Source organism: Symphalangus syndactylus, chromosome 4, assembly GCF_028878055.3.
Source record: "Symphalangus syndactylus isolate Jambi chromosome 4, NHGRI_mSymSyn1-v2.1_pri, whole genome shotgun sequence".
NCBI lineage: Eukaryota > Metazoa > Chordata > Mammalia > Primates > Hylobatidae > Symphalangus > Symphalangus syndactylus.
The window spans coordinates 84712914-84726220 of record NC_072426.2 but is presented as its reverse complement, the minus strand read 5'-3'; the positions used below and the strand labels follow the sequence as shown (position 1 = coordinate 84726220).

Genomic DNA, 13307 nt, shown 5'->3' with positions numbered 1-13307 from the left:
ACACCGTCTTCCATGATGGTTGAACAAATTTACATTCCCAACAGTGTAAAAGTGTTCCCACTGCTCTGCAACATCACCCCATCTGTTGTTTCTTGACTTTTTAATAATCACCATTCTGACTGGCATGAGATAGTATCTCATGGTGGTTTTGATTTGTATTTCTCTAATGATCGTGATGTGGCACTTTTTTTTTCATATATTTGTTGGCCACCTGAATGTCTTCTTTGGAGAAATGTGTGTTCATGTCCTTTGCTCATTTTTTAATGGGGTTGTTTGTTTTTTTTCTTATAAATTTGTTAAGTTCCCTGTAGATTCTGGCTGGATATTAGACCTTTGTCAGATGGATAGATTCCAAAAATTTTCTCCTACTCTATAGGTTACCTGTTTGCTCTGATGATAGTTTATTTTGCTGTGCAGAAGCTCTTTAGTTTAACTAGATCCCATTGTCAATTTTTGCTTTTGTTGCAACTGCTTTTGATGTTTTCGTCATGAAATCTTTGTCTGTGCCTATGTCTTGAATGGTATTGCCTAGATTTTCTTCTAGAGGTTTTATAGTTTTGGGTTTTACATTTAAGTCTTTAATCTATCTTGAGTTAATTTTCATATAAGGTATAACGAAGGGGTCCAGTTTCAATTTTCTGTGTACGTCTAGCCAGTTCTCCCAGCACCATTTATTAAATAGGGAATCATTTCCCCATTACTTGTTTTTGTCAGGTTTGTCGAAGATCAGATGGTTGTAGATGTGTGGTCTTATTTCTGAGTTCTCTATTCTGTTCTATTGGTCTATGTGTCTGTTTTTGTACCAATTCTGTACAAAAACAGTACACCGTGGTTACTGTAGCCTTGTAGTATAGTTTGAAGTCAGGTAGCGTGATGCCTCCAGCTTTGTTCTTTTTGCTTTGGATTGTCTTGGCTATGTGAGCTCTTTTTTGGCTCCATATGAATTTTAAAATAGTTTCTTCTAATTCTGTGAAGAATATCAATGGTAGTTTAATGGGAATAGCATTGAATCTATAAATTACTTTGGGCAGTAAGCCATGTCACTTTTTGATTATATTATCTTTGTGGTAAACTGGATCTGTATCTAAAATTGCAAAGCACTCACACGTTTGTGTATGTGTGTGTTTTTTTAACGACACAGGTTATTGAGACTGCCTCTTCTCAAAGGGACACTGTCCTCAGCACTTTATACAGCAGTTTAAATAAAGCCATTCTTTATTGCCTGTCCAAGCCCCAGCAGTCCCTCTCCGAATGCCTCAGCCTTCTCAGCATCCTGGGCTTTCTGCAGGAGCACTGGGATGTTGTCTTTGCCACCTACAATTCCAACGTCAGCTTCCTCCTGTGTCTCATGCATTGCCTTTTGCTACTCAATGAGAGAAGGTAAGAGCTGCCCACTTGTTTCCTTGCCTGCTGGTGGTCCATGCAGAAAGGAGAGATTTAGAGGAAAGCTTGATTGAGGACTGAGGTTGTAAGATAAGTCATTGATTTAATTTTTGAGGCAGAAAATGCCAACATTAGATGTACACATTGATTTTATGATGCAGCCAGACTCTAGAAACATTATCATTTGATAATTGCAATCTTAGAATGGAAAAAATATAATACATTATATTGTGTAATGCAGGAATAATTTTGCTTTCCAGAAAAAAATTACATATGCATACAATATATGACATAAAATCACATCCATAAAAATGCTAGTTAAAAAGCTATTAAATTAAGCTTATCTGAGTCCTTTTCTTGAAGCCCCAAGTTTGGAAATACGTCAGATTTCCAAATCTGAATGTGGTTCATGCACACTGACACAGAGAGAGAGACAGGAAGTATGTTCACTTTCTGTCTCTCTCTCTCCGTGTCAGTGTGCATGAACCACATTCTCCAGCACCTGAGCATCCTGCTGCCTGTATGATGTCTTATGAATAGAGCCGTGAGAGTGTAGAGGGAGAGAGGACAATGGGATATCACACTTTGCTGTTGTCCTTTTTCTTCATTATATTCATCCTAACAAAAATTATGTTTGATCACTTGAAAAAAAAAATAATCCCCCACATCCTGTAGTGTTGACTACTGAATAGTACAAAACATTAGCATTGACTTCTCATAAAACTCTCTGGGAAGCCCTGGGAAACCCTTCTAGCCCAGAGGAGGCACTTGTCTTTGTCTGAAAGAAAAGAATCCATTTTCAGTATGTGGTTTAATTTGGGGACGTTTTTTTTTCTTTCCTTCCTGTTTCAGGAGTTAGGCCTTATCCATCCTGGAAGCACAGGTAAAGAGGAGCAGAATGACAACTGAATTATGTGCTTGAGATGATAGCCTCCTTAGGTCCCTCTGTTTAGCAAGATTGATTTTTTTCTAGAAATTTCAAACATGGGCATTCTCATATGTCAGGTGATTTTCCTTTCCATGTTTGTCATTTTTAGTTCAACCCATGAACATTTACTGAGTGTCTGTTTGGTTTGTGTCATAATGGCCACGTGGACGTTAACACAGTGGGGACCCCCAGAGCACATGGTTCATGGGAAACCTAATGTATAAACCACTGTGTCCCCACTTAGAACTGGCTACATCATATGTGAGGCCTCCAGCAAAATTAAAATGTGAGGCTTGTGTCCAAAAATACCCAAAACTTCAAGATGATGACAGCAGAGCCCCAAACAAGGGTTCTTCTTAGTGCAGGGCCCTGTTTAATTGCACAGGTTGCATGCCCATGAAGCCAACTCTGGCCCCATTCAAGGCAGGATGAAATCAATGCCAAACAAAGGCAGGGTTCAATTCTTTGGGAATGCACTGAAAGAAATGACTAGTTCTGATGGCAGGGAACCAGGAGTGGGCACAGGGGTCTGCTGGCAGCACAGGTGGGATTTCACAAGACTTCTCATAAGGAGAAAGTGTTTCTCCTGCTATTCAGAATGCCACTCTAAAATATCTGCTGTGGAATTTCTTATAAAGTGTTTGCTTTAATTTGATTAGGCAAGTTTTTTTTCCATATTGATATAGATAATTATTGGAGGATGATTATTTGTAATAAAGAACAATGGAATGGTCTCAAGGAAACTGGAATTTATTGGATTTTAGTGAAAAATCTCTTATCCACTAGTTACCCAGAAGGATTTGGATTGGAGCCCAAGCCTAGAATGTCTACTTATCATCAAGTCTTCCTTTCCCCAAATGAAGACGTGAAAGAAAAAAGAGAAGACTTGCCAAGTTTGAGTGATGGTACATTTTATTTGTCATTTTGTATGTATGTGTGTGGTGGTGGTTGGGGGGAGAGGGGTGGTGACAGGATAGTGGTACCTGCTAGGGTTGCATTCTTCAGTTCGTCCTTCCCAAAATAAGAAATCAGATACTATTAAGGACATTTTCAAAGAGGCAGAAGACTTAGGAAATCCCAGAGTAATCATGTATTAGTATATAGCAAGGCAAGCTGGTAGAAAGTAACACTGGATTGGTCTTTGTATATTAGAAATGAAATGGAAAGGAATGAATGGATGGATAGGTGAAGAGAAAGCTCTGTGGGACTTGGTTTGACTAGAAGCTGAATCCCAGGGTACTCTACTGTAAATTAAAACTGTCATGCCCCGTCTCACCTAATTTAGTTCAAGCCATTACCTAGTTGCTGCTCAGATTCATTCCCTAGTAAATGAGAAGGGATTAAATAAAGCCATTACTCTCTATAAGATTTTTCGCCTAATGGAATTTATTCTTGGATTTACTAATCTCAAATCAAGTTAAAGGGATTAGAAGTCATTTTTCTAGCAGCCAGTTCTATGTGTTTGAGAGATTATGCTCTCTCTTGGTCCAGGAAGCAGAAGCTCTGCCACTCCTTCTGCCAGTCTGGTTTGCAGACTGTTCCACTTACCTAGTGATATGTTGTGATACAAGATTGTATACACGACCAAGTGCAGTAGCTTACACCTGTAACACAGCACTTTGGGAGGCCAAGGCGGGTGGATAACCTAAGGTCAGGAGTTCAAGACCAGCCTGGTCAACATGCTGAAACCCTGTCACTACTAAAAATACAAAAAAATTAGCTGGGCATAGTGGCGGGCACCTGTAATCCCAGCTACTTGGGAGGCTGAGGCAGGAAAATAACTTGAACCTGGGAGGCAGAGGTTGCAGTGAGCCAAGATCATGCCACTGCACTCCAGCCTAGGCAACAAAAGTGAAACTTCATCTCAAAAATAAAAGATAGTACACAGAGGGCCTCTGTGTTCTGGTCAGGTAGCTGCCATGCTCAAAAATCTCGTGACTTTAAAGTTTGTTGGACATGGTGTTGATTACAACACGGATGTACATACTTTGGGACTTGGCCAGTAGAGCTGGGCTGGGCACTGTCCATTCCCTTAGGGTGAGAGAAACAGTCTCCAGGGGCTGTTACCAGAGAGAGGACTCATTGGTCCACTATCAGAGGAAATTTAGGCATGGTTCAGGAGATTACAGACATGGGACACAGCAGACATAGTTGGCTTGTTAGATTTGCTCATACCTGAAGAATTCCAGGGGACTGAAGTGGATGGGTAGTGAGAAGCAAGGTCCAGGAAAGAGGACTGGCTGTTCCTGAGCCCTGAGCCACAGGATAGCCTTGAGCTTGGTGTCCATTCCCCTGAGAGGTCAACATGTAAGGGAAGGTTGGAAGGAGCTGTTTAAGTGGAGCTATTTGACTACCCAGAGCTCACACAAGGTGTCCCTTTGGTATCCAACAGAATTATGGGGTGGAGAGTGAGGGTCTCTGAGCTCATAAATGATGTTTCCCAATCCTGGACATGTGAGGCAGGCAGGAATTGGTGGTAGGCAGGTGGAGGTGGAGGAAGGCCAGCTTGCATGGGTGTTGGTAGCATTCTTGTCAGGCCTGTGGCTCTCCATACTGATTGCTTCTGGCTGAAGCTTGCAAAGCTGGGGTGATGTTCAAGACCTTAAGTGAGAAGGGTGTGGGTAAAACCACTCATGATGCACCATCTCCCAGCCCTCTCTGGGAGGGTCACTGAGGCCATCCTGAGTGTGCCATGTGCTCTCTCTGCTAGTCCAACACAACATCCAGAAGACAGTGCAGACTCTCTGGCAGCAGCTGGTGGCACAGAGGCAGCAGACCCTGGAGGATGCCTTCAAGATCGATCTCTCTGTGAAACCTGGAGAGAGGGAAGTGAAGATTGAAGAGGTCACACCGCTCTGGGAGGAGACGATGCTCAAGGCCTGGCAGCATTACTTAGGTCTCTATCCACTCAGCTCCAGGGAATGGGATCTCCTGGGTCTCACAGAGCCAGACTCCCCCAAGGTTCTACTCAGTGCCCAGAGCCTTTTCCACCTGGACCCTCTGTCTCATCCCTTAAGTGGATGGGATTTATATCACTGAAATCTTATGTATCTTTCCTCACAAAGAATGAATATCACATGGCACCTTGGGTGAAAGCAAGGCCAGAGGAGCCAACCAAGCAAGAAGATTCCAGTAATTTCTTAGAGGAAGAGGCCCATGTAGAGGCTGTGGCCTGGGCTCAGGAACTTGAGGTTCTAGATCCTACCCTGTTATCCACCTACCAGCTTTGAAACCTTTCACTAAGTCATGCAATGACCTTGAGCTTAGGTTCCTCATGCCCTGTGACTTTATGAAGTGAAAGTTTTCATCCCCAAAATATTAATGTCCCTTGCATTCTGTTAGTGACCTCAACATTTTTTCCATATTAGTATTTGGTACTAATAAACAACATTTTTGCATATTAGTCAATGCAGCTGCAAGAATTAAGTTTTAATTTTGTTTTAAAGGTGATCACTGCTCTCAACTTACACCTCCTATACTTGTACATCTTCCAGAATCACAAAATTTGCAGTGATTCAAGAGTTAGTTATTTCCATGTATATTGTCCCAGACTGTCCAGTAGCCCAGAATCTCCTTCTAATTGGCTTTCTAAATTAGTCCTGGCCAGTGTGCATATACACACCTGGTTTTGTCCATTTATGCTGCTATAACAAAATACCACAGACTGAGTGATTTACAAATAATAGAAATTTATTTGCTCAGTTCTGGAGGCTTGGAAGTTCAAGACCAAGGTGCCAGTAGATCTGGTGTCTGCTGAGGGCTGTGTCTGGCATCTGCTTCTAAGATGGTACCTTGTTACTGTATCCTCTGGAAGGGAGAAATGCTGTGTCCTCCCATGTTGGAAGAGACAGAAGGGCAAAAATGGCCTGGGATGGTCCCCTTCAGCCCTTTTGTAAGATACTAATTCATTCATGAGGGTAGAACCCTCATATTTTAATCACCTCCCAAAAAGTCCCACTTCTTAGTACCACCACAATTGGGATTAAGTTTCAACATGAATTTTGGAGGGAACACACATTCAAACAATAGCAATACCTATCTACTTTCATGTATTTTTAAAGTCAAAATGTCAGATTCTATTTCAGAGAAAAGTAAAATAAAATAGGATATACATATCCATGCACATAGAGTGGAATAAAGTAGTAAAACTATAAAGCTTACAAATGACTCTCTTTTTGCCAACAGTCGTATATTGAACACTTTCTATGTTCCAGGGTCTTTAAACACATCTTATGTAATATTCATGACCCCTCGATTAGTTTAGATATTGTTATCCCCATTTCACAGGATGAGAAAACTAAGGCTCAGCAACTTTAGTTAACCTGCTCAACATCTCACTGTGGGTCAACAAGCCGTGGAGCTAGGAGTTTAGGCTAAGTCTGGTGACCTCAAAGCCCACAGTGTTTCTTAGCCAAAAGAAGGTCAGAAGACAGCAGTGTGAGCTTGTAGCCTGGGTTGTTTCTCTTTTTGGAGGTAACCACAGGGGGCTCATGCCCCTGGTTGGCCCTTTGATAGCCAAGCTAGCTATGAAAATAGTGTGTGCTCTCACTTCACCTCTGACATTCTTTGCTTCCCTGCCCTCAGCATCTGAGAAGAAGTCACTGGCAAGTCGTTCAAATGTTGCACACCACAGCAAAGTCACTTTGTGGAGTGGAAGCCTGTCCTCAGCCATGAAGCTGATGCCCGGGCGGCAGGCCAAGGACCCTGAGTGCAAGACAGAGGTGAGCCCAGACCTCTTTTCCTTGGAAAAGTATCAGGCATTTGCTTCAAACCCCGCGAGTCGTATCTCCTCTCCGCTGCCTGTTACTAGACATGATCTAACTCCACATCCTTGTGAGCATTTGAGGGTATGCATGTAGCTCCCCAGTCGAGGCTATGTTTAGGCTGTATTAGGCTGGATCCTTGTTCCCATTCTCAACTGGAGTCAGACGTATTCAGAGGGCACTAGCCCACCACTCAGCAGCAGCTAGGGGTGTGAGCCCAGCAAACATGGACAGAAACATTCACTTCATTGCCAGGAGACACAGGGATGGGCCACTTTGACTATGTTGGGTGGGCCCTCTTTACTGTGTGGGACAGACCTGTTGGGGTTTCCTTTTTTTTTTTTTTTTTTTTTTTTTGAGATGGAGTCTCACTCTGTTGCCCAGGCTGGAGTGCAGTGGCGCAATCTCGGCTCACTGCAAGCTCTGCCTCCCGGGTTCACGCCGTTTTCCTGCCTCAGCCTCCCGAGTAGCTGGGACTACAGCCACCCGCCACCACGCCCGGCTAATTTTTTGTATTTTTAGTAGAGATGGGGTTTCACCGTTTTAGCCAGGATGGTCTTGATCTCCTGACCTCGTGATCTGCCCGCCTCGGCCTCCCAAAGTGCTGGGATTACAGGCGTGAGCCACCGCGCCTGGCCCTAATCCGTTGGGGTTTTCTAATCAATTTCTCAAAACCTGCAAAACAAGTCTTCCTAAAACTCATCAGTGCCAACAGTGTTTGTGTGTGTGTGTGTGTGTGTGTGTGTGTGTGTGTGTGTGTGAGAGAGAGAGAGATCAGGAACATTGTTGTAAGGTATATGGAGTACAGTGGGTGAGGGGACAGGTTATCTCTGCCCCACAGTGTCTGGGGCCTCAGTTGGGATCATTGGAAGGCTGAGTTACTCATCTATCTGGTGGTTGCTGCTGGCTTTAGTCTGAGACCTTAACAGGGGCTATTGGCTGGAACACCTACACATGGCCTCCTCATGTGAACTGGGCTTCCTTACAGGATGGTAGCAGGGTTTCAAAAGATAATGCAGAGAGAGAGCTCACCAGGCCGAAACTGCATTACCTTTTATGATCTAGCTTCAGGAGCCATGCAGTGCCACCTCCATCAAGATGGGCAAAAAATTCTGCCCAAGTTCAAGGGAAGGGAAATAGACTCCACCTTCTCATGGGGGAGTGACGAGGTTCTGCAGGAACATGTGGGACTGGAAATGTTGCTGAGGCTCTTTTGGAAATGCATGATCTGTGATGTATTCTAATGCCAGTGAAATATTATAATGCCAGGGGCCTGAATTCTTCAGAGGTGGACTGTGGTTGTTGCTAGACATGGCTGTAGGGTCAGGAGACCTTGGGCAGTTTACTTAACTCCCCAGTGGGATAAATAACTGTGAGAACCCAGGAAGCTTCCCCAGGGAGGTAAAGTAGACAGCTGACAGACACATTAACATAATCCCAGCTCTTGGCCCGTGAACTTTGGGAAATGAGGTGGAGCCTAAATCCCACCAGCTCAGAATCTGTAACTGCCTGTAAGTGCCCAGGCAGCCGAGGAAAAGGGCTTTCTTTTCCCAGGCTTTGGGAATCACAGGCTTCAGGGCCTAGAAAGAGTCCAGACATAGAAGGGAAGTCCAGAAATGAATGGGTGGGCTGACCAGCTACCTGATGCTAAGAACTAAGGGCAAAGCACACGTCTTATTCAGGCTGTATTCTCAGGGAATTGACTTGTTAAAGGCACTGTTCGGTAAGTTCATTGATAGACTCACTGATTGAATACATGAATGTGTGAGTAACTCACTCAGATTTTATAATAGCTGTATCGGACGGGTATTATAGCCTTGCTATAAAGATGTGGAAGCTGAATCTGAAAAATAAAAAAAAAGAAAGTTAAGGCCTTTCAGTCATTAAATGTGAGAGTGAAGATAGGATCCCATCTTTGTGCTGTTGAGGAGGACCTTAGGGAATTTATGGAACCTCTCAGAGCTTTCATTCCTGAACTTACAACTGGGAATATGCTCTGTTTATAGTACAGCATGTGGAGCCCTTGGAAGCTGTAAATGCTTTAGAAATAGGAGACTGTTTACAAATTCAATTTGGCCTTCTATCTCTCTCTGCCAATGTCAAGATCATCCTATAGGTGATATGTGTACCAAGTACTAAATCTTGGAGCACTCCCACTTGTGCCCAGATACCTGCTCCTGACCAGTATCACTTGAGACAGAAGGGGCCCATCCCCTCTTTCCTTGGCTTCATCTTGGAGCTTCTCTTCCTTGGCCATTGTCCCCAGGAGGTCAGGGCAGCCTGGCTGGGAGCTAGGGAAGGGATGTTAGGGTGCTGGGTGCTGGGCATGGGCATTCATCTCATGGGAACCCTCACACCTGTGGATGCTGCCTCTTGCCAGTGCCTCTCGCCCTTCCCCTCTAGTCACTCTCATTGACACAGCTCAGCTGCCTCCGAGTCCTGGGGACTTGCATTGCTCATATGAAAGAAGCCTGAGTAGACCGCCATGTTTAGGGCCACCTAGGTGTCCCAAGTGGCTTTTAACAGTTTGTTGTTGGCTCACATTGAGAGATCTGGGGGAAAGAATATCCAAAGCCGGCTCTGTCTTGGGTGAGGGCAGGCTGCTGAAGGTTTTGTCTTCTATATCCATTGAGGCCTTATTCACTTGTTCATTCAACAAATATTTATTGAGCGCTTACTCTGCACCCTGCTCTCAGCATTGAGGTTACAGCAGAGAACAAAACTGACATATTCTCTCCTCTCAAGGAGCTGCAGTCTAGGAAGTAAAGATAGACAATAAGCAAATACATTTGTGAATATTGGGAGAACTGATGGCAATGAGGGAAAACCATGCAGGGTAAGGCAGGGAGGGTGGCAAGAGAGGGGCTGGGCTGTTTAGATGGAGAAGGTCAGCAAAGTCATCTTTGGCAAGGATGCCTTGGAGCAGAGGAGAGAATTTATGAAGAACATGAGCTTTGAGATGCTCTGGGGAAGAGGGTCAGGCAGAGAGGACAGTTTGGGCAATGGCACTGAGGTGCATGTGTGCTGGGCAGCAAAGGCCAGTGTGGCTGGACTGAAGTGGAGGAAGTCACCCGCAGCCACCCCAGCTTCCAGGCAGCCACGGGGAATGTCTCCCTCACCTTTTAGCACCAGGAAGAACTACTTTCAGCAACTCAAGGAGAGCAGAAATTTTGCAACAGATTATGTTTCTGTCTTTGATCTGGACACTCAGAAACTGAGAGAGATAAGCATGGTTAAGCTTTTGTAATTGCACACAACTAGTGGGATAAATTTTTGAGCCACCTACGCATACAAATGCATACATACATACCTTCTCCCTGGCTTCCTTCTTCTCCATTGACCCCACTTTCCCTTCAATTTGATTCATTCTTTCTACACTTTAAATTATAGATTTTATAATTTAAATTACAATTATAATCTACAATTATAAAATTGTAGATTTTAAAAGACACATTATTTTTGAAACAATAAGGGCTGTGTTTTAATCTTTAAAATTAACTGCATCTTTGCTTAGCAACATCTTGTACTGGTAACTTAGTCTTGGATGGGCACAGTGCCTGCTACACTGTAGGCCCTTAAAGAATGTAGATGGAAGTGCTTAGAGCAAGGGGGTAGATGCTCCCCCTCCTTTTGCTGAGATGAAACTCGCCGGCTTTCAGACACTGCATCCATCACTCAACTCCGTGAGATGCGTTTGTCGCTAACAGAAGGCACAACTTCTCAGGTACATATGCACACTGTGATGTCATAGGATAAGAGCATCAACTATTTGCCCTGGGGTCTGTTTAATTATTTTTAAAAATTAATTTTGATTATTACAGCTGATTACACCTCAGTGAGCAATGTAATTGATATTTTCTAATGTATCCCAAGGAACATTTTGTACAACATGCTTTTTGTTGTTGAAGGTTAAAGACTCCGTTATTGGTTTTTCCCTAAATATGCCCACATCATTAGTCCCTCCAGTGAGAAGGTCGCCATCTGGAAAAAGCAGCACGGAGACATTATTCAGGCACAAGTGCATGAAATTGGGGTTTCTGCATCTTCTGTCTCTCTTCTGGAAAGAAGAGGCTTGTAATTAAAGGAGTTGGTATTGGAGGAAACATTATTCATTTGGCGTTATTCCTTATCATGTCAGCAGCTGACAGCCCTATAGCACTGATAAATTGTTCCTTGGAGTGAGACATATGATATAGAATTCATAATTCCTCTTACCTGTCTTCATTTTCAGTAGAAAATGTTTTATTCCTGGTGGGTGAGCTGAACTTTGAGGTAGGGCTGATTTGATAGATGTTATTTCTTCTTCTTCTCCCCCTGACCCCATCACAGTCCCCTGTGGGAGCAAATTGTGACATCACCCACCATCTCTAGAAGGCTGTGAGGGTCAGCTTGTTGGACAGAGGTTGGGAACTTGGACTCCCTCGAGGCCACCAAAGGGCAACTCAGGGTGCAGGCCACTTCCTCATGTCCACCGTCTGCCTGGAGAATCTAGACTGCACAGGCTGGCCAGCTCCCCTCTTCACAGCCATGGACTCAGTTCTGCTTACCTACTCAACTCCAGGCTTCCTTGTTTAAAAACAAGCTGAAAAGACATCAACAACCAATGTTGGTTTCTTAGTTTTGACAGGTACACCATGGCAATGTGGGATGTTAATAACTTTATAGGAAAACAGGTGAAAGGTAGATGAAAACTCTCTACTATCTTTGTAACTTTCATGAAAATTGAAAATATTCTAAAATGCAATGTGTGTCACCATCTGTTTATATAAAAGCATTAGCAATCAGAAAATGTGCACAGGAGTCAGAGGGCTGGAAGCTGGTTAGGAAGGGGCCGTGGAGGAGGTGATGCCTAGAGCTGAGTCTGGGAGAAGCGGGGTCAAAGCCTGTGCAGAGGAGAGCTCTCAGGCAGGGAGAAGGCCAGAGGCATAACAGGTGGTAAGAAAGGGGCCAAGGCAGTAGGTAAAAGCCAGGTCAGGGGGCACCACAGGCCAGCCTAGACACTCATGTTTACCTGTAGGTGAGACGTTAAACAGAGGCATGGCATCTGCTCCTATAGGTGAGATTACAGGTGAAGGCCCCTAGTGGGGAGCCAAACTGTGGGTGGCAGGGGGCTGTAGTGTGATTCAGGTGGGAGATAGTGGGGGCTGCAGTAGCTGTAGTTGGAGTAGTGAACAACAATAACACACAGAAAATTCTGTTCAACTGAGGCTGGGACAAGTGAGAAAAGAGGGCCACCCAGGATAGGCCTGGCTCTGAGAAGAGACGGCACCTGAGGGTGGGAGGTCTGGCATTCAGATGGCTCTGTGGGATTCTGCAGAGAGTGGAGAAAAATAAGAACCAGAGGAAGGGGGTTAAGAGTACAAGGCAACTTCCAGCCCTTAAAGGGGTGGGAGCCTCTCTGGGCAGCCCCCAACCTGTGTACACGGAGCATGAGCTGGATTTCAGCCCACTTTCCTCCTGGGATCAACTGTATACATATGGACAGCTATCCCAGGCAGTGGGCCAGGCAGGCCCCACCAGGGGAGGGATACCCACTCACCAGCCTGCCAGCAAAGATTGGGGGACTTACAGAAAAGTAGGATTCACATGGAGGAGGGCAGAGCCCTGTGTTCCCCACAATTCCATGGCTTTAGGAGATAGCTGAGCAACTTTCCAGTTGCTGTTTTCAAACCCATGTATTAGCAAACTGAAATGGCCCATGTAGGGAAGTCAGGGCTGTGTAAGAATTAACAGAAGGGGATGAGAGGCCACCAGAAGCGTGAGGATGATCCACTGGAGTTGCTAAAAAAAGTAAAAGCTTTCGGTAGGAATTCTACATCTGCCCTGGCAAGGACAGGGGAACATTAGAAGTTTGCCCCACACCTTTCTCGGGGGTTCCCTGAAAGCTGCCCTATGAGACCCCCAGTGAAACCAGCAGTGCCCACCATTAGGGACCTTGGAGGCGTCAGAGGCAGGGCACTTATGTGGGCAGGGTGCCTGGGGTCTGCCATCAGCTCCTTCCCTGACCAGGGGCTAGACCCGCCGTCACCCACCCTAGCATGGAGCAGCTCTGCCCCGGCAGAGGACAAGATACTGACTGAGCCCAGCAACTCGGTGATAGCTCTATTAAGGGCAGCTCTGTTAAGGGCAGCTCTGGCTGAGGTCCTCGGTGAGGGAAATGATGTTTTTGACTGTCACCTCTGAGCACTTCACCCATTATCTTTTTTAAAAACAATCATTGTGGAAATTCTCAA

The 13307-nt window shown here is 44.7% G+C and overlaps 1 protein-coding gene and 1 long non-coding RNA gene across 7 annotated transcripts in view; one reads left to right on the top strand and one right to left on the bottom strand.

The window, feature by feature from the left end:
- The window catches only part of WDFY4 (WDFY family member 4), a 300852-nt gene that overhangs the window by 142913 nt on the left and 144632 nt on the right, over window positions 1–13307 (top strand). For all 6 annotated transcript variants that reach the window (XM_055275366.2, XM_055275372.2, XM_063638069.1 and 3 more), the window contains exons 36-39: window positions 1142–1380; window positions 3098–3216; window positions 5022–5207; window positions 6896–7032. In XM_055275366.2, coding sequence (XP_055131341.1) covers window positions 1142–1380; window positions 3098–3216; window positions 5022–5207; window positions 6896–7032 — 681 coding nt within the window. The remainder of the gene's footprint in view (window positions 1–1141; window positions 1381–3097; window positions 3217–5021; window positions 5208–6895; window positions 7033–13307) is intronic.
- LOC129480888 (uncharacterized) lies at window positions 6043–11395 on the bottom strand. The gene is made up of 3 exons (XR_008657176.2): window positions 11290–11395; window positions 8852–8917; window positions 6043–6118 (listed from the first exon to the last, which is right to left on the bottom strand). It is a non-coding gene; the product is annotated as an uncharacterized lncRNA (long non-coding RNA).